Here is a 24,389-nt window from a genome sequence, read left to right as displayed (position 1 = left end):
TAAAATATTCGCAGTCAACTCAAACAATTCTCACAAATTACAGCAACAAAATGGGAAACAGTTTCAACACAAATTGGTTAATGGACACCAGAACAGGGTTCCGAGGTTTGAGCTAAATAATTCAGGTTGCGACAAATTGAAGAAGCCTAAATAAGGAACATGTTTGGACTGTGCCAAAACCTTTGAGCCCACTAACCCAGACTATTGTCAACAGTTTCAATATCTTTTAATGAATTCAATAGATAATAGAAATATTACTAGATGCGGGCATTAGACCAGTGGCTCAAATAGCAATGTGCACTGTAATATACCTTTACCTAGTTTACCTATTCATCATCATATTTTCTTCTCCATATTTGTGTTTGTTTGTTTTTTTGTTGTTTAACGCCGCACTCAGCAATATTCCAGCTATATGACAGTGGTCTGTAAAAAATGAAATCTGGACCAGACTATTCAGTCATTGACATCATGAGCATCAATCAACGCAATTGGGATACGATGACATGCATCAACCAAGTCAGCGAGCCTGACCACCCGATCCCGCTAGTTTCCTCTTATGACAAGCATAGTCACCTTTTACGGCAAGCTTGGGTTGCTGAAGACCTATTCTACCCTGGATGTTCACAGGTCCATATTTGTGACTGCTATGAGGGATGGAGAGTAATGCTGCATGAGCAAATGGAACAAAAACAGAAATATCTTTACTTATGACTATCAGTTATATTCATAGATATTTCTATACTACTGCTGAAAGTATCAATAATTTTTTAACTGACCTCGAGTCCGATATTCAAAGCTCCTGTCTTGTCATACTGTTGTACCACTATATAAATATTTTAACAAGCTAAGTGTATTATGGCCCAGAGGAGGTATGAGAAACATGTCAACCAAATCTACTCATAATCAGGAACTTGTGGACATGATTTGTGTATTTTCTTCTCTTTGATGTTTTTAATTACATATTTACATTAACCAGTAAGACCGATCACAACTTCATGAAATATTCAGTGTATCATGGTATACACAACACTATGAACAGTTATCTGGCCAACTTGCGATTATTATTTTGTTCTTTTGTCAAAGCTATTTTCTTAAATAAGAGGTATTTGAACAGTAATTTCCCATACAGTGGAGTACTGCAAAGCTTTGCATTAGCCTTGCCTCTTCCTCCCTATTGGACCTGTTATTAGTGTCATACAAGCCAGCTCTACAAAACCACATTAGTTCATGTAACAATATTAGCAGGAATGTAAATTTTTTACGTCCAATTTGGGAACATTTGCTCCCATTTGTTGTAGACTTTGGCCAAATATCTGCCTCTGAGTAGGTCTAGACAACTCCCTGATACCACCAGCCCACTGTGCCTCAGCCCCATAGTTACCAGTAACCAGCCCTACTAAGACCCCTATGGTATCACCTCCTTTCTGGGAGGAGTGCTACACCTACAGTTAGTCTGTATACAAGACACTACGGTATCACAGTGAAAATGAAAGGCTAATTGCTAAAGCTGTTGCTTATCATCTGGAATCATCTGGAATCATCTGAATCGTCAGAAGAAGTGTCGCTTGAACTATCCAAACTTTGGTTTGCGTAGGACAGAATGCGTGCATCACGAACAGATTTCTGAATCTGGTGTCGATACGTCAACCGAGGGATCTCGGCAGACCCCGCTCGAAACAAAGTCTTTTTTCTATCAATATTTATCCGCTGTTGGGCAGCCCTTGGTTTAGAAGATGGCTGAATGGGAGGCCTGTTGTACACCTGTCGAGTAGTAACGCCGTTTGACGGTTTGCGCAGTGCTTCCTTTGAACTTGTCCTCTGGGAAACTAGATTTGTTGAGTTGGGAGTAATTCTCTTGTTTTTTTCACCGACCTTCCCATCATTAATACTCGAAGATTCAGAAGATGGGGTTGGGGTCTGGTCTCTTTGATGAGACCCACGAGTTCTAGGTCTATTCGAGTCAGGTACAGACCGTAAAGATAAAGAACTACGTCTATCAGGTATATCCCTCTTTCTAGACTCAGTTGGTTTTAATTTTGCTTGTGAGCGGGTCGTAACACCACTGTCATTTTTTACACTTGGCTTCATCCATGCTCCTTGAGTTGGTTTCCTATTCGTAACCTGTGCGTTCCCCTTCGACAGGGTTGTACCAAATTTTCGAGTTGGTGGGTCCGTTTTGATCCCTCTAAATCTTGTGTTGTTTCGGTGTCCGTTGCCCAAGCCAGACTTCTTCTGAGGTTTGTCATCATCTGATGAATCACTTTCGGTTGTGGAAGACACACTGTCGCTGCTGGAGAAGTAGAAGTTGGCACGGAACAAATCCAGGCGAGCTTTCTGCCGCCAGATGCTGGCATAAGGCTGGTCGGGTTTACTGGTCGGACTTGGCTTCGTCTTCACTGGGGCTGTGACAGGGTTGCCCTGAAACACACAAGATTATTACATTTAGATAGCAAATAGTTTCCTCCATCACCCATGGATACATATGGCAGCTTTGTGGTGTAGTCGCTATTTGTAAGAAGGTAATCAAGGCTTGGTTCCTGTGAGGGGGACAGTTAATGCTGAGACCGAGCACTTAGCCTATGTAATGTCACACACACTGCAATGTTTTTTGCTTGACATGCGAAACATTGTAACATTGTCTGCTCTTCACATAATAATAAAAATAATAATAATAATAAGTGCATTTATATTGTGCCAGATTCCATTCACAAAGTGGATGCTCATAGCACTACACTATTATTACACCGGTCATTGGATCAGTGAGCACACGATTTTCATTCTTAGCTCCCTTGGGGGCATACAACCAAAGCTGCCTGTGAGGCGCTAGAAGGTTAACAACCACATTACCATCTCATCCTACCGGGTACCCACTCACTGCTGGGTGAACAGAGGCACATTTCGAACAAAGTCACTTGGCCAAGGAGACACCACATGTGGTACATGTGCTTCAGTGTGGGGCAGGACCGAAGCCCTAGAAACTCTCAGGAGTCAAGCTGCTGAAAGTGGTCACCCACCCAACTACTCTCCAAAACCGACGTTGCTTAACTTCACCTGATTTGTGATCTGTGCGCTGTGCACAGGACCACGCGCCACCACATAGCTAGATGGAGGGCAAAATGGACACTACTACACCACATAGCAGCCTCATGTTTTCACAGGTAATGGAGGCTGTCAGTCAAACCCATGAAGTGTTGACGATGGATAGCTCTAAACAGTTCAAATCAGAGAGCTATAGCAGTTATGTACATTGATTTCCAACCATTTCATGCAATGTTAAACCTCATTGTTACATTATTCAGGGATAGGGAATTATTCTGAGTTGTAAAAACAGCAAATTGTAAACAGTGTTACTGCATTTTACAAAGCACCATAGCAAAGCTATAATCATGAAAATGAAAACACTAATCATTTTATTGTTAAGCAAAATCAAGGAACACAAATTTTTTTCATGAATCAAAAGAAATTTTGTCATACATTTTCATGTTCAGAGTGAAAATCTGATCAAATAAATGCTCAGTGTCATAACATAATATTCAGGTTTAATTTCATTGTTTTAGCTGATATATTTAGCTGATACAGATATTTGAATCCTGGACTTATTTTTAATTTCAAATTAATGATCACACAGATCAAATGGATGTAAATAGATATGAATAGATATGAATAGATATGAATAGATATGAACAGACGTTAATAGACATGAATAGATAAGGAGGGAAGTCACGGCAAACCATGTGGTTTACATCCAAACTCTTTCATGCTCTTATAATGACCATTCCTCTCTCGGTAGGGTGTTAGTAGCATACAAGAAGACGTGGTCAGTTCAAACAATCTCATTAAATCAGATCTGTGTAGTCACTACCACTTCACCCCAGATCTGAGAACATTTCATTACAGGTCAGGTCAAAACGACCTCATGCAAACTTCGACTGACAAATGAAATGTTGTCAACATTAGCACATCAGACAGCAGATTGAGTTTTTTGGTCCTAGTCCAAAAAATGGTGACTTTCATTTCAGACAACGCTTTGATAAATATATCGACAAAGTTCTCGATTCAAACTTTGAAAACTGAACAAATGAAATTTCTGGAATGTCTAACAGATGGCCGAGATTGTATGGGAGTGCTTCCCCAAGGCAATGGAAAGTCTCTTCCGTTTAAAATGTTTATCCCATTGAAGTGAGAGATGGACGACACCAGCATTTGGAATCGGTCATACAGCCTTCAGAATGCCATGTGTTAACCTTTTCAAGGTTGCATAATCAGAAAACACATTCAAACTTTTTCTTTCGCAATGCTGTAAGTGACACTCTGATTGGTTGGATGAAAGGTCCTACAGACGTTACCTGCAATGGAATGTCTTCAGATCTTTGTGCAGCGGCAGTAAGCACTAAGATCTGATTGTAATGAGATTGTCAGTTTAACCAGCTCAACATGCATGTCAGTGGCAGATACAAGTTTGATATACACCTGTACCATTGTATTAACTGATACACCATGCAATATAAGGGAATACACAGGTGCCGTTACCACACACTTGTGCCAGTATTAGGATGACATGATGACACAGAACTGGCATATATCATGACAATCAGTCAAAGACAACCATAACGGACATAACATGTAGAATATGGTATTTGTTGTGTTGAGATATTATAGCAAAGATGATGATTTTTGACATGTTACTAGAGGTCAATGGTGGACAAACTATTAGTCTCTGCAAATATATAATTTGGAAGGAAACAAGTACCTACATTTAAATTGAAAAGGAGCCCCCGTAATTTGGGAGTAGAATATCTAGACTTGCTTCATTTAGGGAAGGAAAAATATAATGGCTTTGTGAGAGTCTATGGTTGATGGGCACAGTTTCTGACAACACTTCTTTAATACATGGACAAAAACTATTCATTATTTAATCATTTAGGCAACAAGTACTCAATTATTTGGTTTTAATTTTGGACCAAAGACCTTTTTTTTTTTTTTGTAATTTGTCCAAATGCTCTTTGATGGATAAGAAAAATAAAAAATACAACTAGTTTGACAAATAGTACCTCATACAACCTGTTAAATAATCAATAAGCAGCATTGTATCCTATGTAGTCTGTGACCACTGAATGTTTGTTTGTTTGTTGTTTAATGCCGCACTCAGCAAAATTCCAGCTATATGACGGCGGTCTGTATAAAATCAAATCTGGACCAGACAATCCAGTGATTGACATCATGAGCATCGATTGCCGCAATTGGGATACGATGACATGCATCAACCAAGTCAGCGAGCCTGACCACCCAATCCCGTTAGTTGCCTCTTACGACAAGCATGGGTTGCTGAAGACCTATTCTACCCCGGATCGTCACGGGTCGCCACTGAATGTATTTGCTTGTTATTTGTAACTCCTCAGCAAATCTTTGGTGGTACATTCTAAAACTAAATTCGACCTTTGAACCAGTATCATGATATATGCCTGTGCTGATACATCATACATCAGTGCCGCTATCATGACAGACACTCGAGGGACCATGCATTGTACATCTAGGTGTATCGATACACTGCGACTGACCCAGCATTCAGTCACCGAGCTGGTCCCTCCATGCAAAGACGCCACGTTCAAATTACAGTACGACTGAAAATCAAGATCCTACATTTGTCAGTGTTAGTGAATATTTTCATAAATGATTAAACAAATGTTAAGCTTAAATGACGGTTGTTAGACATGATTTCAATATTTTACAATTATGAATAGACATCGCCAATATTAAGATATTTGAACATGAGCAGTCTTTGACGTAGGCTGATTTCCTTAGATGTAGGTGGTTAAAATTAAGCTTGGGTCACAGATTTACTCATAGTTTCTCCGGAAGTTTGAAAATTACTACTTTTCAATCATTTAACTCATTCTGTCCTAAGCTATATGAACAGCTGACAACATGACATTCTAAATAGAACAAACAGTTATGTGTAACAGGCAATGTGCAATATTTTCCATTCTCATTCTATAGTTTCCTGAATACATTCTCAAGGTGAGGTGAACTTGGGTTTAACGTCGCATCCAAGATTATTGCACTTATATAGCGACGTGCATGCACGTGTGTGTGTGTGTGTGTGTGTGTGTGTGTGTGTGTGTGTGTGTGTGACACAGACACAGTATACTGACTCCAAGCCGACCAGTCCTTGTTTTAGCCCCTTAATGCCGAGCGCCAGACAGGGTAACAACAAGTACCATCTTTTAACATCTTTTGGTATGACGCGGCCGGGGATCGAACCCCGGACTTTCCGCTCTCCGGGCGGACGCTCTATCACTAGACCACGGAGGCGGTCTGAATACATTCTCAATTTGTAGTGTCTAGGACACAACTCTTTGCATCTGGTAAGGGAAGGGTGAGAGATGTGAGGTCATTGGCCTAGCTGTTATTGAGCTTCATCAATTCACATAACATCCCGGATGTTGACATGAAAGCAATGCTGACTGAAAGTTACAGTCACTGATGGCTGACAAGAGTAGAGATAGAGAGTGTGTGAGTGAGTGAGCTGGGTTTAATGCCCGTTGAACAGTATTTCAGTTAGGTCACAGCATGTCAGCTTTAGCGAACCTCAGGAGCACAGTGAGTGAGTGAATGAGTGAGTTTGGTTTAACGTCGCTTTTAACAGTATTCCAGTTATATCACGGCATGTCAGCTTAATGTGGGAGGAAAGCCCGAAGTGATGCAGGTCTCAGACGTAACCGATGAGCACAGGTATGGTGCTGACAAACCTAGAAACATAATCGGGGCGAACCGGGATTCGAACCCACAATCATAGGTTTCTGGCGTGTCTAAGGGCATATCTGTACAGTAAATTGAGGCGTCTGAGACAACTGGCCCACCCATGTCCACGCGAGAGAGGCCCGTCCAACACAAAGTGAGTGAGTGAGTGAGTGAATTTTGTTCCTCATCATTGTCAGCAGTATTCCAGCTACCGTATATGACCAGTATTTCACAGCAGCTTGTGAACCAGTGATTGAAAGCATGAACCATCAGTACACAATGACCTGTAATAAGGTCACCCAGTCTAACCATCCCATTGACAAGATAGATAAATAGGCAGTGAACCAGGTTTGTTGTTTCAGAATATCAGAAACTGAACTGAGGATCTGAACCCAAGCATGAAGCATGATATGTGAAGAGCAGTGGGTAATATTTATGTCAGTCCCAGATGAATTCTGTGATAAAGTAATAAAACTCTTGAATAAAATCATCAGAATTCTGCAGTAAAAACATAACCATTCCCTCCTTGTGCATCTCTTGCCTTCAGACATTTCAGGTTTGGTTAACAATTGAACTTTTTTACACCACAAGAACGTTTAAAAGTGAGAACTATATATTTCAAATTTACGTTTGTAGGATTCATATTTCATATGTTAAATATTTGGGTATCAGTGGAGTGCAAAATTTGATTAGAAAAGCTGGAAAAGAATTGTGTGATTTTTCTGCAATTCTGCAATAAGTCACATTTTCTGCAAATCTTTCCATGAATTGCAGAATTGCAGAATTCGTCTGGGACTGATATGTATATGAACCGTTACCAGAATCCATTGAAAAATAAAAACAAGAAAAAACCTTCAAAACCACAAAGCAATTAACATTACTAAATTATCAGCACTTAGCTTCTTGCTCCAAACAAAAGCAGTAGCCAGATTCCAATCAGTAGCAATTATCAATCAGATTTCAAAACTGTTCACTATTTTATCATTAAGAAAAATGACTTTGAAATAAGACTTTATAATTGTACCAGGAAGAACTGCAAGTAGATTACCTCTGGGAAATGATGTTCATCGCAGTCAGTAATATTCAAGTTATACTACCATGTATTCGATCGAGTCAGACTGACAGATTTGGTTGCCAGCACCAGCACCAGCCACAATGCACACCGACAGGTTGACACATGATCAGACTGGTCCTACACTGTAGCCAACCAATCCACAACAAGAACAGGGTGTCCCCATATTGATGGAGAAAGTAAGGGTTGATTTAACTGCTGGCCCATTGGCCCGTGGCAAGTTAAAATTACAAAGGGCTTGCTGAAACGTAAAGTAGATGGCCCCCCACTCCCGACCAAACACCTTGGATGCACGGGCAATAACAGCATTGACAATGGAAGCAGTCGTGGTGGTGATGGAGGCAATTGTGACAATGGAGACAGTGGCAGATTGTGAAGCAATGGTTGATGCTGAGGAGGGATGGATGAATGCAGGTTTGAATACAATCTATCATATCAGAAAAACAATCATTTTCTCATTGAATTTGTATAGGCAAAAAAGTGATAGCCTGTTTTATGTATCTTTCTTTAAAAACATAAATCTTACATACGACATGCTACATATAAACTGTTCTATTTGTTTTATAGAATCCTGCAAAATATTATTATGAAATCCATTAATCCTTTAAAAACAGTCAACCAAGTCACGAAATCTCACCACCAGACCCATTCTGTCGCCTCTTACAACAAGCAAAGGTTGCTGGGGACTTATTCTACCCAGATTATCGACATTTACTAGTGGTGGTTAGTGCTGACAAACCAAGAATCATAATCAGGGTGAATCGGAACCTGCAATCATAGGATTCTGGCACAGCTAAGGGATGCAACTCTGCAGCGCAAATTGAAGCAGCTGAATGACTTGCAGAGCTCCAGATAAGCTTTTGGTGTTGTGGGTATTTTACCCATGCATTTTAAAATCATTGGGTATCAGTAATTCTATCTGTGTATTCAAATTTCTGTTACCCACTAGTTTTTACACATGTGGGTATTTAAGTTAAATATTTAAAAACACTACTCATCTAGTCCCTGCAAACTGGTGTCGTGTGGGTTTGAGAGCTTTATAGGACTTAAAAATACCACGATACTTCCGCACGAAAGTGTGTTGGCAAATGATCATGATGTGACTGTCATCGTGGAGTTTGGCAAGGTTGACGGAATGCCCGTTTATAATTTCAAAATAAGTTTTGCTAATCGAATACGCAGGGTTACTTCACAATATTTTGATGATACGCACAAATATTATTTTTGTAGCGTATCTGTAATGTTCGTTGCGTATTTGATACGCTTGGATTATATTTTACTGCGTATTTCTGCATTTCTGATGCGTATTTCACGCAGATACGCAGCTTATCTGGAGCTCTGACTTGGCACTCAATAGATAAAACAATGTTTAGTTTGCTTTATTCATTCAAATTTCCTTGTCAGAATTACTACAGTCAAATAGAGAACAATGTATCATTTTATCATGTTGGATTTGACAGTGATCAAATGAGTCAATTATACATGCTTAAAGGTGAACTATGAACTATTTATCACAGTGAAATAAACATGATGAAATGTCTTATTTTAACATGCTTGAGTGCATGGAATATGTGTACTGTTCTCTCATGCTTCAGTGAATTGACAAATATTGTTATGAGATGGGATTGTAAAAATCCAAAAGATTATTTCATAATGTGTGATTTCACCATGCTTGACTGAGCTATTCCCATGACATTTTACCATGCTTGACTATTATCTAACATACGACATGCTTGACAGTCACCATATTATTCCAAGAATTTTACAAATACCTGAACTACACATACTCTGAAAAGAAAAACAGAAATAAATCGATAAACTTCAATGAGAGAAAAAAGATCCATGGACCATATTAAACGGGTTTGTATAGGGTCCTCCATCATATGCCGATGTGGTGTAGTTGTGATGCACATCTATTTTCTGTCCAGTAATGAAAAGAGGCTGTGTATAATCACTTTAGTCAAATGAGTTCTGCAACAGAACCCTACCATTGCCTTAAGCTGAAGCAAGGTGTGGAGTGGAGGTTGGTTGATTGGTTTGTTGTTTAACGGCACACTCAGCAATATTCCAGTTATATAATGGCGGTCTGTAAATGGCCAAGTCTGGACCAGACAATCCAGTGATTAATATCATGAGCATCGATCCGCGCAATTGGGATCGATGACAAGCATCAACCAAGTCAGCGAGCCTGACCTCCCGATCCCGTTAGTCGCCTCTTACGACAAGCATCTTCACAGGTTTGAAGGCTGCGAGTCTGTGACACTTGTTGCACAAGCGATATTGCCGTTCGAGCTATGGCGGGCCAGTGGTGCTCTCTTGCTTGAATCAGACTCGCATGACATGTTGGCCACAAATAGTGATACACAGCACAGCAGCAGTTTGTATTCATTGCTGATGGAGGAGCGTTGTTATACAAACCCAAGATGAACTGACGATGATAGAGAGAGGTGAGCTGAAATAGCCCACTGAGATACCATGCCGCAGTTTAACATGAATACCCCACTCAGACACAGCATACGGACTCCAAGCCAACCAGTCCTTGTTTCAGCCCCTTAATGCCGAGAGCCAGGCAGGGTAACAACAAGTTCCATCTTTTAATGTCATTTGGTATGACATGGCCAGGGATCGAACCACGAACCTCTGGGCGGACACTGTACCACAAGACCACGGAGGCAGTCTGACGATGATAGAAGCAACAAGGCCATGTCCCTGGACCATGGTGAATTATGCTCTTACAGGAAGGTGATCAGACCTGGACCATGGAAACCAGTGGTCGATGGAGTAAACAACACTGTGCTATACTCATCAGCCATAAGAATGTCAACTAGCCATGAAATATCGTTTCTTTCTTTGTTATTTCACTGAATCATAAACCTTTATCACAGTTATTTGTTGTCTTAACATATCATATTTGGCATGGAGATTCAGGAAATATCCTTAAAAATGAGCACAATTTTCAATGTTATCTGAATAGAAAAAGTTCAATAATCCAAATTAACAAATAAAGTGTTGTATTCAGAAATGTGGTCAGAATTTAGTAATCTGCATCTGTAACAATTATTCACACGACAATGAAATAACATGGCCAGCTGTGGGTTTCATTGTGAGACACACATTAAAACAACAGCTGATGCCTAACACACATTTAAAAACAATTTATTATCAAAATAAACATAACAAATTGTTATCCTCACAATTCTATCGGAAAGTTGATGATATCAACATCTTGCCACAGAAAGTGGTGTAGGATACAGTTAGTAGGAGTAGGAGTAGAGGCATGACTTACTATTCTGAACTCTCCCTCACTCTCGGTAATGAGGTCCGCCATCTCTGTCTTCCAGTTCATCATCCCAGCAAACTTCTGCATCACCTCCAGGAGGTCCCCTGAAACAACAGTCAGGTCACTTATACAGCAACAAGTCAGGTGCCATATACAGCAACAAGTTAGGTCCCATATACAGCAACAAGTCAGGTCCCCTGTAACAACAGTCAGGTCACTATTACAACAGTAGTCAGGTCCCACGTAACAACAGTCAGGTCACTTATACAGCAACAAGTCAGGTCACTGCAACAACAGTCAGATCACTTATACAGCAACAACAGTCAGGTCACTTATACAACCACAACAGTCAGGTCACTTATACAGTAACAAGTCAGGTCATATGTACAGCAACAAGTCAGGTCACATGTACAGCAACAAGTCAGGTCACATGTACAGCAACAAGTCAGGTCCCCTGTAACAACAGTCAGGTCACATGTACAGCTACAAGTCAGATCATATGTACAGCAACAAGTCAGGTCATATGTACAGCAACAAGTCAGGTCACATGTACAGCAACAAGTCAGGTCACATGTACAGCAACAAGTCAGGTCACATATACAGCAACAAGTCAGGTCACATGTACAGCAACAAGTCAGGTCACATGTACAGCAACAAGTCAGGTCACATGTACAGCAACAAGTCAGGTCACATGTACAGCAACAAGTCAGGTCACATGTACAGCAACAAGTCAGGTCACATATACAGCAACAAGTCAGGTCACATGTACAGCAACAAGTCAGGTCACATGTACAGCAACAAGTCGGGTCACATATACAGCAACAAGTCAGGTCACATGTACAGCAACAAGTCAGGTCACATGTACAGCAACAAGTCAGGTCACATATACAGCAACAAGTCAGGTCACATGTACAGCAACAAGTCAGGTCACATGTACAGCAACAAGTCAGGTCACATATACAGCAACAAGTCAGGTCACATGTACAGCAACAAGTCAGGTCACATGTACAGCAACAAGTCAGGTCACATATACAGCAACAAGTCGGGTCACATGTACAGCAACAAGTCAGGTCACATATACAGCAACTACAGTCAGGTCACATATACAGCAATTACAGTCAGGTCACATGTACAGCAACAACAGTCAGGTCACATAAACACTGCAACAGGTCAGGTCATTTCCATCGATCTCCATCACAGCCCATCCATCGATACAATCCTCCATCATTTACCCACCTTCAGCCACAATGTCTTTACTGCGTTTGTTGTGACGGAAAGGTCCAACTGCATTCCTGTTAAACAGGATGCGTGGTATATTCCATCTGACATTGTCAATAATACCAGCAAATGGCTGAACCTGAAACATAAGTATGAACAGCTGAGGATGTGTGTTTGCCTGACTGCCGAGTCACTGTGCAAACAGAACTGACATGTAAGAATTACCTAGTTCCAAAGACAACAGACAATTATCACAGATAGGAAGCGATGAAGCCAGGATCATCAACCAAAAATCAAGTTGTCAAAGATATCAAACAAAAGGGGAATTATATAGTGCTTCAACATTTCTTAAACTATGAAGTCACTGCATTTCAACAACCCCGTAGGGTTTCCGGACTCAAATTTGTACCAAGCAACTGGTCATAAGGGTCAACTTAATGGATTGGGTGGTCAGACTCGGTGTCTGTTTATTTAGCTTACAACAAGCAACAGTTTTTTGTTTAACACCACACTCAGCAATATTCCAGCTGTATGACTGAGAATATGAACAAGAACCACACCGTTGGGTACCAGACATGCAATCAACCAAGTCACTGAGTCTGACAACCTGATCGATTAGCCATCCCCTACAACCAGCATAGGTTGTGAGGAACATTTCTAACCCGGATTCACCACAGGGAATGACAAGCAGGAAGTCCTGAAGACGTATTCTGCACCAGGAGTCAAACACTTGTGTAGACTGGGCAGATGGCCATGGAGTACATCAGTGCGTCGGATTAACGAGACTGATTGATGAGTGATTTCAGCAATGTGTTACAAATAAGTTGTGTCGGAGTCAGAATGTGAGGCTGTCGGATTATTGAGTCTAAATAGCACTGATTTAATCAGTTCCCATCATAATTGTGGGATAAAGTTGGTTGGTTGGTTGGTTTGTTGTTTTACGCCGCACTCAGCAATATTCCAGCTATATGAAGGCGGTCTGTAAATAATCGAGTCTGGACCAGATAATCCAGGGATTGATATCATGAGCATCGATCCACGCAATTTGGATCAATGACATTCTTCAAACAAGGCAGTGTTAGTCGCCTTTAACGGCAAGCATGGGTTGCTGAAGACCTATTCTACCCCGGATCTTCACGGGTCTGTGGGATAAAGCCGACTGTGGGATTAACGTGACTTGACTACATCATGTTGACAGTGAGTTACCTCCAGTGACGTCCCCATCACCAGTACCATGTCTGTCTGCAGCATGTCCTTCAGGTAGTAGTAGAAGCGTTTCGACAACTCCTCTCCGAAAAAGACGATATCTGGTTTTATCATTCCCTTAAACAGTCAAGAAAATGGTGTCAAGATATCTTCAAAAGTTACAGAATATATACGATTCTAAACTCAGATCCACAACTATCACAACTCTCTAGTTACAGACTTACATCTGTCCTCACACTACGAACACTTTGTGGATCAGGACCCGGATCCTTAAACTTAAATTATTTCTAAATTTGTGTTTAAAACAGTTTTAAAGTGATACATGTACAGAGGTAAATCTTGTCAGGAAACATATCTATCAGGATGACTGCTATAGATAACATTATGTATATACTACTCAAAAGAAGTTAAAGATCACCCTGTTTTTTTTCATATTACTATAGTTAATCGAATTGGGTGTTCTTTCACTTCTTTTGAGTAGTATACATGCAAAGAACATTACTAAGAAACATAGAGTTGTTAATCTGTATGATTTCTCAAGGAAAGTTGGTTGGTTGGTTTGTTGTTTAACGCCGCACTCAGCAATATTCCAGCTATATGACGGTGGTCTGTAAATAATCATGTCTGAACCAGACAATCCAGTGATTGATATCATGAGCATCGATCCACGCAATTGGGATCGATGACATGCATCAAGTCAGCGAGCCTGACCACCCGATCCCGTTAGTCACCTTTTACAACAAGCATAGTCACCTTTTACAGCAAGCATGAGTTGCTGAAGACTTTTACTACCCTGGGATCTTCACGGGTCTCACAAGGAAAGGTATCGTCCAGATTAACAACATTTTACAGTACTGACTTTAGATTTTATATGAGAAGAGATAGTTCTTATATATTATAATAGCTAAAATGGATAGAAATATCATTAAACCACCCACATGTTATCAGAAATGAGCGGGCCACTGTAACTTGATAATGCCCTCATATTGCTTGATGACGGACCATTATCACGCCCGTTGTTAGGTGACGTCATAGGATAGGGATAGCTGATGTCACATTGAATAGTGATGTCATCTGGTTTGTTCTATGATGTTTCCATATTTGTAAAAGTGGGTCAGTGACTTTCGTGTTGATTGCAGTAAATGTTTCAAAACAGATATTGTTGTTTCTTTTTTTTTTTATAACAAATTCCATCTATTTTAGCTATAATATCGGTAATGCTATTTTTCAGGGCATTATCATTTGCAGAAACCCTCGGTCTTTCCAACTGCCCTCCTTCGTCTGACAGTTAATAAAAGACCTCGGGCTTCTGCAAATGATAATGCCCTAAAAAATAGCGCTACCCTTATGATATAATTAACAGATATATCGATTCACATGATACTTACTGGGCAGCCACTTCGTTTACATCTCGGAATCTTGTCATCAAATATTTTGTCCTGGAAAAGCAGAAATATGAAGTGAGTGAGTGAGTGAATAGGAGTGATGAAGCTTCATAAGAGCTGGACCAGTGACGCTCACTCTCCAGGGAGAACTGGTCCAAAGCACACCTCGTCATTAGAGCTGACTAAAGAGGTAAGGGTGGTCAGCGCCCCATCATTGCATGTCAGCATTTACAGGTCATAAAACAACAATCATCCACTCCTTTTGAAAATGTTTTTTAGGACACTCTCTCTATTGAAGTCATCTCCCACCTTGATGTCATCTCCCTTGTATTTCTGGCTGCAGATGATACACGTTGCCGTGGCGAATGTTCCGTGAGCTTCCACCAGTTTGGTCGGTGGAATACCAGCCACTGAAACATAAAACAAGAGTCTTCTAGTGAAGCATCTCTGGTCTGGAAACAGATTGAACCATAGCTGCCACCCGAAACTGTTTCAATGAGTGAGATTTTGTTTTCACAGGGGTGGCAGGGGCCACAGGTCAGAACCAGATCTATTTATAACTCAAGGTGCCCTACTTCGTGTGTGAACTTTGTGTAAATCCTAACATTTCTTGGCATAAAACCAATGTCTACAGCAGAGGTCTGCAAGGCTGTGACACATGTTGAACAGCCTTGCTTGACAACGGTATAAGGATATATACCAAAACATCGCCAGAAATTAAAAAAGTTGTTATCCATAAATTGTGTCCATACTTAGACATCTTGAACAGGTCACATGAGAAACTGCTGTTCTTGCATTTATAATCTGGGCCCTGTTCCACAAATCCTAACTCCTTCGTCGGACAATTAATAGAAGACTCCAGAGTGCCACTCCACTCAGACACAGTATACTGACTCCGAGCCGACCAGTCCTTGTTTTAGCCCCTTGATGCCGAGTGCCAGACAGGGTAACAACAAGTACCATCTTTTAATGTCTTTTGGTATGATGCAGCCGGGGATCAAACCCCCGATCATCCACTCTACTATTAGACCACAGAGGCAGGCTACTTTAAGATAGTCGCACGATAGTTGTAGCACTAAGATCATCTGTAGAAACGGGACCCTGAACTCTACGTGGTCGGACCTGCCACCAGGCATTTGATGGTTTGTTGGTTAAAAATAGCGATTTGACAGCAAAAAACCTGCATGCATTCACGGTTGATAGAGGATCATACTGTATATAGACATGTGAAGTACTGACCATAGATGGTTCTTTTGTTGTTTAACGCCGCACTCAGCAATATTCCAGTTATATGATGGTGGTCTGTATATAATCGAGTCTGGACCAGACAATCCTGTGATTGATATCATGAGCATCAATCCACGCAAATGGAATCAATGACATGCTTCAACGAAGTCAGCGAGCCTGCTTATATTGGATCAGTTGATACATTCATCTAAAAAAAACTCCCACAGCTTAATGAAAAAAACTCACATCGCTCCAAGCCATCAATATTCTGTGTGTACATGCGGAGCAACATCCCTTTGTCGTGCAGGAGTCGGGCAAAGTAGTGGATGTAGTTGGGGCGGTACTTCCGTGAGGGGTACAGCTCCTTGGCAAGAGTGAAGAATGGTCGTGGGTTGTGGTGGAAGTAGTCGATGTCGAATATGGCCTCTGGATAAGGAATCTTGTATTGCTGGAGGTTGTCATAGAGACCTGTTCCTGGGGTTCTGAAACGAAAGAGTGGGGCGATGATCACTGAGTAATTTGATGGCCTCAGGCCAGCAAACCAATGGGCGATGGTGTGAGCATTTACTTATGTGACATTGTACAATTATTTAGTAAATCAGACAGGTTGAGTCATCTGTCTACAAGCATAGATAAAATAATGAATTGATAGATAAAACAAACTTGTTGATTGGTCCCAGCCATTTGCTGTATATAACTATGGTTCCCTTTCAATTGGTTATAACCATAGTTTACTGTATTCCTGCTTGGATGTACATGCCATGTAGTTGAGAAACGAGAGGATGAACAAAATACAAAGTATCCATAACAATACAATGACAGGGGCACTATACTTTCTACTATTAGAACTTGTTGTTTTAGTTCATCTCTTGAAACGCAGAAACCTGTTAGGCTGGTTTGAATGCTTTGAGCACTTTTGCTGAGAATGTAGAAGCCAGGAAGCTGTTTGACTCACTCCTCGGATCGTCACGGATCGTCATGCAGAAGGTATCACATCAGGGTAAAAGATCTGATTTCCATGATGACGCCCCCTACCTGAAGTCTGGTATTCCGCTTGGTGTACTGATGCCAGCTCCGGCCACGATCACCACATTTTTCACCTGTTGGTTTCGTATCACCTCTGCGACATCGGAGAGGTTTCGTATTGTCGTTTTGCCACTGCAGAATCCTCGTCTGGAATACAAACATTCATCAACTACTCAAAGACATGGTACATATTTAAGAATGAATTATCTTTACGATGACTTTTCAATGTAACAAGGTCACAGGTCAAAGGTGGAGAGCAAATTCCTAGGTAAATCCCAGATCACAGATCAAGGACCAAGACCCAGGTCAAGGACAAGACCACAGGTCACAGGTCAAGGACAAAGTCCCAGATCACAGATCAAGGACCAAGTCCCAAGTCCCAGGTCAAGGACAAGACCTCAGGTCACAGGTCAAGGACAAAGTCCCAGATCACAGATCAAGGAGCAAGTCCCATGTCACAGGTCAAGGACAAGACCACAGATCACAGGTCAAGGACACAATCCCAGACCTTGTTTTGTGTGTCACAAAGCTCACATTGACTTGAAACTGAACACTTTGATCACATACTAAAGAGACAGAAAAAAAAGAGAAAAAGAGGAGTCATTCAACGACTTGCATTGGATGAAGGTTCAACAAATAATGTCTAACAATTTCTTATGGCACTTAAAGTTCAGCCCAATATTTTTCATTACCCCGGTACACACTAAAGTAGTAAATGTATGGCCAAAAGAAACTCCAGTAATAATAACAAGAGTTTGCCACTAACATGGCTATATCCCCCGCCCCTGTTGCAGAATTCATGACATAATTAAATCTAAACAAACCCAAACCTTTTTTAACTTGTCATGGAAATTGTAAAAAAAAGAAGAATTTGGAACCTAAGTCCATCTTGTTGCCATGGAAATGTAAAAAATATAAATTTCTAAAATTTCTAAATAGCAAAAGGCACCAGTTCAGCATGTACTTGACAGACCTGCACATTTTCATGAAAAAATATTGAACGGTTCCTGAGTTATGCTCAGGAAACGAAATGTGATGGACGGACGGAGCCCGTTTCTATATCCCCCATGAAATTTGTTGGGCGGGGGATAATAAGAAGAACATTCACCATTACCTTGGAGGTGGTGGCCTTGAAGTGGAGTCGTTCTGTTCCCTGAGACTGAGGTTTCTCATGCCACTGACTAGAGAAGTGTCGGACTGCGTCTTGTATATTGGGCTGCTCTTGGAGTTGAAGGCACGGATCTGAGCTTTCTTCTTCCCCATGGTGGAAGTTGTGGCGTTTGTTTTATCACCCACCACAGGCTTGCCTGTAAACAATGACATCAATATTCCAATTGAAGGCACTAATATTATGTTGCATTCAAGAGAAATACTTCATGTCGGAACTAATTTCAGTCTGCCCTTATGAATTTCAAACAAAGATCGGAAAGAACATGCATTATAAACACGACGAATATATCACTGATGCACCATGAATGAAATAATGACTTTGTAAGGGATGAAACGCAATGAATATTACTCTTCAGAGGCAGGTCCAGATTTGACAAAGGGGGTGCACACTACGAAAGTCTTGACAAAAACACAGGATAGGATGACATGTAAGGTGTCGGAAATAAGGGAGTAGGATTCACTACCATCTCATGATGTTACAAACAAGACAACTGTCCTCTACATACCATAAGAACAAGATTCATCAAGAGATTTTATATCCCCCCATTTGGTGCGATTTTGAAATGGAGTTTTGCTACTTATACCCCAAGTTCAGTGAAGAAAAAAATAATGCTGTTTTAAAAATCCCAAATCCAAATCCCAGTTCTGCTTCGAAAAAAACCCACTACCCTCATTTTCAGTGTAAGTCCAACTTGGAATTGTGAATACATAAAATATAAAATATATACACACACACACCCCTTTGTTCCCAAACCATATTTCATAAGATTCCTGAGTATAAAACCACAAAGAGATCTAGTCACAGCAACCAAGGCAGTTAGACACTACAAGTAGAGCAGCACACAGCTTCAATTTGGCAGCTATGTTAGACACTACAAGTAGAGCAGCACACAGCTTCAATTTGGCAGCTACGTTAGACACTACAAGTAGAGCAGCACACAGCTTCAATTTGGCAGCTACGTTAGACACTACAAGTAGAGCAGCACACAGCTTCAATTTGGCAGCTATGTTAGACACTACAAGTAGAGCAGCACACAGCTTCAATTTGGCAGCTACGTTAGACACTACAAGTAGAGCAGCACACAGCTTCAATTTGGCAGCTATGTTAGACACTACAAGTACAGCAGCACACAGCTTCAATTTGGCACTTATGTTATACCCTACATGTATTGCAGCCTCTACAAGCTGACAGTCGATCAAGCTTACGCTGGATCGTGATTGTCTAGTATGGCTACATCCAACACCATCTTGACTTTCAACAGTTTTGATAGATGTAAAACAATGAAAAATATTTGTATAATCTCAACCATTAGATCATTCTTTAAGTCAGAACAGATTCTGAAGTTCACATCAACACTAGACAGTGATAAGGGCTGAGACCCTCAAGTCTCCAAAATGTTCTACTGAACCGAGGATTTCTAGTAGGGATTTGTGTATGTGTTAGAACCGCCTCTGTGGTGTTGTGGATAGAGTGTATGCCTGGAGAGGGGAAGGATGGTGGTTCGTTCCTCTTGCCAAATAACACCAAGATGCTAAAATGAGTGAGTGAGTGAGTTGGGTTTAACGCTGCTTTTAACAGTATTCCAGTCATATCGTGGCGTGTCAGCGTAATGTGGGAGGAAAGCCCGAAGTGATGCAGATTTCAGGTGTTTACCACTTTGGTGAAACCCATGAGCACGGGTATAGTGCTGACAAACCTAGAAACATAATCAGGGCGAACCGGGATTCGAACCCACAATAATAGGTTTCTGGCATGCCCAAGGGACGCACAGTGAATCGTGGCGCCTTAGACGACTGGGCCCCCCCAAGATGCTAAAAGATGGTACTTGTTATAACAAGGACTGGTCGGCTCGGAGTCAGTACACTGTGTCTGAGTGGGGTATTCATGTTAAACTGTGGCATGGTATCTCAGTGGGCTAGCACTATAAAACCAGCATAAGTCTGGATGAGCAGCCACATACACATGTAAATAAGTAAATAAGTGTAACAATCTTGATTGTATGTTTGTTTTGTTTGGTGTTGTTTAACACCACACACAGCAATATTCCAGCAATATGACAGTGGTCTGTAAATAATCAAGACAGACAATACAGTGACTGACATCATGAACATCAATCCACGCAACTGGGATACATGACATGCATCTACCAAGTCAGCAAGTCTGACCACCCGATCCTCTTAGTCGCCTTTACAGGAAGCAGACCTATCTTGAAATCATGGAACCACCTTTCACCCACCACTTCACTGGATGTGTTAGGTTTAACACCATAGTGTGAGAATATCTGGACAAGTTGAAGGTAGTTAGTTATGCTCAGAATACTACTGCAATACTACAATGAATGTTGCAATTATTAAAAAACATGTAACAAATTCCATCTACAGCCAACAGAAAGTTTGAATGAACATGTGTACTGCATACCTAAAAAAAAAACACATTTTGTTTAGGTCCCCAGGTAACAAAACTGCTCCAAATGTTAAAAAAACAAATAAAGCTTCTAACAATTACATTTCAATTCCAACAAATAACTAAATGTCCATCATAGACTTCAGAATAAAACAATTCTAAAAGACATCCATAAACAACAGCATAGGCATAAAAAAGTGACAATGACACACACATCATGTTAAATCTCAAAATGTTTCACCTACCAGATGGACCTGAGCACCTTGAACATGATGCCATCATGTCAAACTCGGATCTCAATAGGGAAACTTACAACAGTATACATGATATTAACCAAGCCTACGCCCTGGATATCTGGTGTATCTTAAATAAACCATGACGAAGGCGACATTAATAATTCAAATACACACGTTGATTGTTTATCTGATACTTTCATCGGACAAGGCGATTGATTCTTAATTAATTGGAATGAGGCTCCGTGAAGGATTACTCACTTCCTCAACCACTAAATCGGGTGAGCGTTGATTGATGCTAGAATCCGAATGAATTCAATGATTTATTTAAACAACACCACCAAGACACTGACGTCTTGAAATTAACCTCAGTGAAAGGTCTCAATTTCTGTTTGCATTTCTTTATTCCTTTGTGGTTTCTTGCACTGTTTTTCTTGAGGAGTTGGGATTTGAGGAAAGGTTTAATCAGCGTGTTATGTCATTAGGTTCATGACTTAATCTGATCAACAATATCATGATGCTAATTAAGAATGGTCAGTTTGCTAAGTCACTCCCATCACATGCAGTGTTCTCAAGGTACTGCATGTGTCTGCAAATGATTAAATCGTCAATGATTTACAGTCACACAAGGTTATCTCAAAGCTATAATATACTTGTGTGAATGTTGTTCAACACAGTGACATTCCAGATATATCAAGGTGGCATTTTAATTATCCAGTCTAGACCGAGCACATCTCTGTCTGAATGTCTGAACAATGTTCCAAGCCAGTTGGGGACAATGACACGCAACCAGCCAAGTCACTGAGCATGACCATTCAATGCTAGGTAACCATGAAAGAATTTTAAAGGTCCTTGAGCCAATCAGATGTCAGTTTTGTAAAAGATTCAGCTTCATTTCTTTACAACCTCAATTAGAAAATGTTCGATTTTTACAAAAGAAAATCCACAGAATACAAGTATTCCTTTTGGGTGAAGATGTTATGGGGCTTGTAAACTGACAACAAAATAATGGTGTGGAATTCATTATTTACATTTGGAACTGGAAAGTTAAATTCATTTTCAAGATCAGAAATCAGATATGCTGGTCTGAATGCTTTGCTCACTTGTACTGAGATGTTAGAAGACTCAATGCCAACAAGCTCATTAGAAAGTTAATCTGAGGCGGCAACCTATGATGAGGTTGTCAAATCTTCATGCATAGAAGTTTTGTAAAATGTATGTTTTTAGTTTTAGAAAACATGCAAATTGTATCCTCTGGGGTTTACATATCTTCTTTCACAGTGCTCCTGATAGATGTTGTATCGGCATATCACATTGATAAAAACTAGTCAAATACACTTATTTTGATTGTACGGACTGATTGCAAAGTGTGTTAATGAATTTCCAACCAAATAGTCCTGCAAATTCACAGAGATAGTCAGCAAGTAGTCACACACACTTTGAACAAACCTGATAAACGATGTACTGGTGGGAAGGATAGGTAGAAAGCATTGTTAAATTACCATGTATATATAACTATTTTATCAGACCAGTATTAGTCAATTCTACAAATGAGCAGTAGTGCTCATAGTTTGAAAAATTATGTCTGATACTCGTCAGTTCTGCTAATGACCAGTACTGTACTCACATGGTTGAAAATTATCTGGAACACTGCATTCATAACAGTAAACCTTCACTAGACGAGGATGGTGACACAATCCAAGTTGTTTTTCAAGTCCCATTTGCTTTTGACAAATTTTAACTTTGATTAGTTTCCTATTCACATCAATTCTGAAATAATATTCACAGGGATAAAAGTAACATAGCACCGTTATCAAAAGCGTTGCATATGATCATCGAAATCACTTTATCCCACAATGGTTGTAATTTGCATAAGTGGTGAATGGAACACAAACATTTGTAAACAAAATACTGACAACTTATCTGAATTATGTATGATGTATTTTGATATTGTTTAATCATGATTTGATATCATACTATGACTTTTCAATATGTTTATTTTATATGTACAGCACCACTGAGCACGATGGATATTAGGTTAGGCGCTACATTAATTCATTATTACTAATATAATTACTACTATTATTATGATATAATTCATTATTGTTCCTTTTTTATTTATATTCTGATTTTTTTATTTTATATCAAATAGTTTGTGGTGAATCAAAAATACCTTCACAGGATAAATGAAGGAAATCACCATGGAAATTATTTTCATTAAGGACATGGAGGCGGCCATGGATAGCTGGTTTTCTGCAAGATTTAACTAGCCAGTGTGACAAGTCGTCTTCTACATTCCACTGGCCCCTTTAAACTTTCACTTGCCTGGGGCAACCGGGCTAACGTTAATTTCGGACACAAGATATGACTTTAACAGCAGTATTCTGTAATTGATTATCGATTAAACATTTATCTTGACTCGCGATATAGGCCTAGTTATCTATCGATCTGTAGGATCTGTGACTTGGTCAATTCTAGCCTAGTATTGATCACAAACGCGGCATTTTTACACATCGACACTCTGGTTTGCAAAGAGCGTGTCTGATGTGGCTATTACAGTTAATTGTTATCGAGTCACATATTACGCGAACAACCTGACAGCTATCAGTACAATCAGCTGATGAGACACTTGATTTATAAACTTAAAAAAAAGAACACTGCCCGTGACTGGGTAAGTTAATATGTAATAACAGCTTTACCTTTAGAGTTTGTTATTGTTGCCATTAGAATTCTTCTGAACATACTGCTCACTTGAAACAAATTCTGAATTCAATTCAGATGATGCATTCTTAAAGGTGTCATTTTAAATTTTGTAAAGTAAAATACCAACATCAAACCGGAAAGGACGCCATAGTTACTGATAAACTGTGGACTCCGTGGATGAAGAGTAGTACAAGGGAGAGCACTGTCGCCTGTCCTCAAAGAGGCCTTCGTAGGGTTGATTAAAGACGCGAATGTGACAGTCTTAATCTACATTGTCTGCTTAAGTCTCATATATATTTCTTAACATTTCAGAATGATTAATCTCGGAATAAATCCAAATAAAGGTGTACACATATGTTGATCATACAATGTATAACGTTGTTGGGATATATTTTTCGATATCGGGCAAGTTATTTCCCGTAGAAAAGGACAATCTTTAAAGATATGTTTGGCCAACAAGCTGTAATTAATTTTTGTCAGCTATGGCATGAAGGCTATTTAACTTCCATCTACGACTGAAGAACAAAGGGGAACAACTCCTGCGACATTCAAACAAACTCTCACCTTTTGAATGTTTTGGGTTTGTTTTTTCCATTCCACATTTCCGGATAACAAAGTTAACGATGTTTGGTTAAAGGATCAAGATTTAATTCGTGAACTTGTGTTTTATTTTGAAATATTTATTTGAATTTATTTATTGTACAAACATGTTTTGGACATAGAA

General features: G+C 40.0%; 1 protein-coding gene across 1 annotated transcript; it reads right to left on the bottom strand.

Annotated features, from left to right (window-relative positions):
- Positions 1–1,075: 1,075 nt before the first annotated feature.
- Positions 1,076–23,779, bottom strand: LOC139462284 (NAD-dependent deacetylase sir2A-like). The gene is made up of 10 exons (XM_071243900.1): positions 23,662–23,779; positions 18,270–18,462; positions 17,165–17,302; positions 16,376–16,611; positions 15,212–15,312; positions 14,906–14,956; positions 13,518–13,634; positions 12,330–12,450; positions 11,100–11,197; positions 1,076–2,418 (listed from the first exon to the last, which is right to left on the bottom strand). Exons 1-10 carry the CDS (start codon positions 23,702–23,704, stop codon positions 1,528–1,530), a joined length of 1,989 nt encoding a protein of 662 aa, XP_071100001.1. The 5' UTR covers positions 23,705–23,779; the 3' UTR covers positions 1,076–1,527.
- Positions 23,780–24,389: the final 610 nt, after the last annotated feature.

The sequence above is a fragment of the Haliotis cracherodii genome, unplaced genomic scaffold, assembly GCF_022045235.1.
Source record: "Haliotis cracherodii isolate W230 unplaced genomic scaffold, xgHalCrac1.p SCAF_15, whole genome shotgun sequence".
Classification (NCBI taxonomy): Eukaryota; Metazoa; Mollusca; class Gastropoda; order Lepetellida; family Haliotidae; genus Haliotis; species Haliotis cracherodii.
Note: the sequence above shows the minus strand (reverse complement) of the source record. Positions and strands in the feature narration are given on the sequence as shown.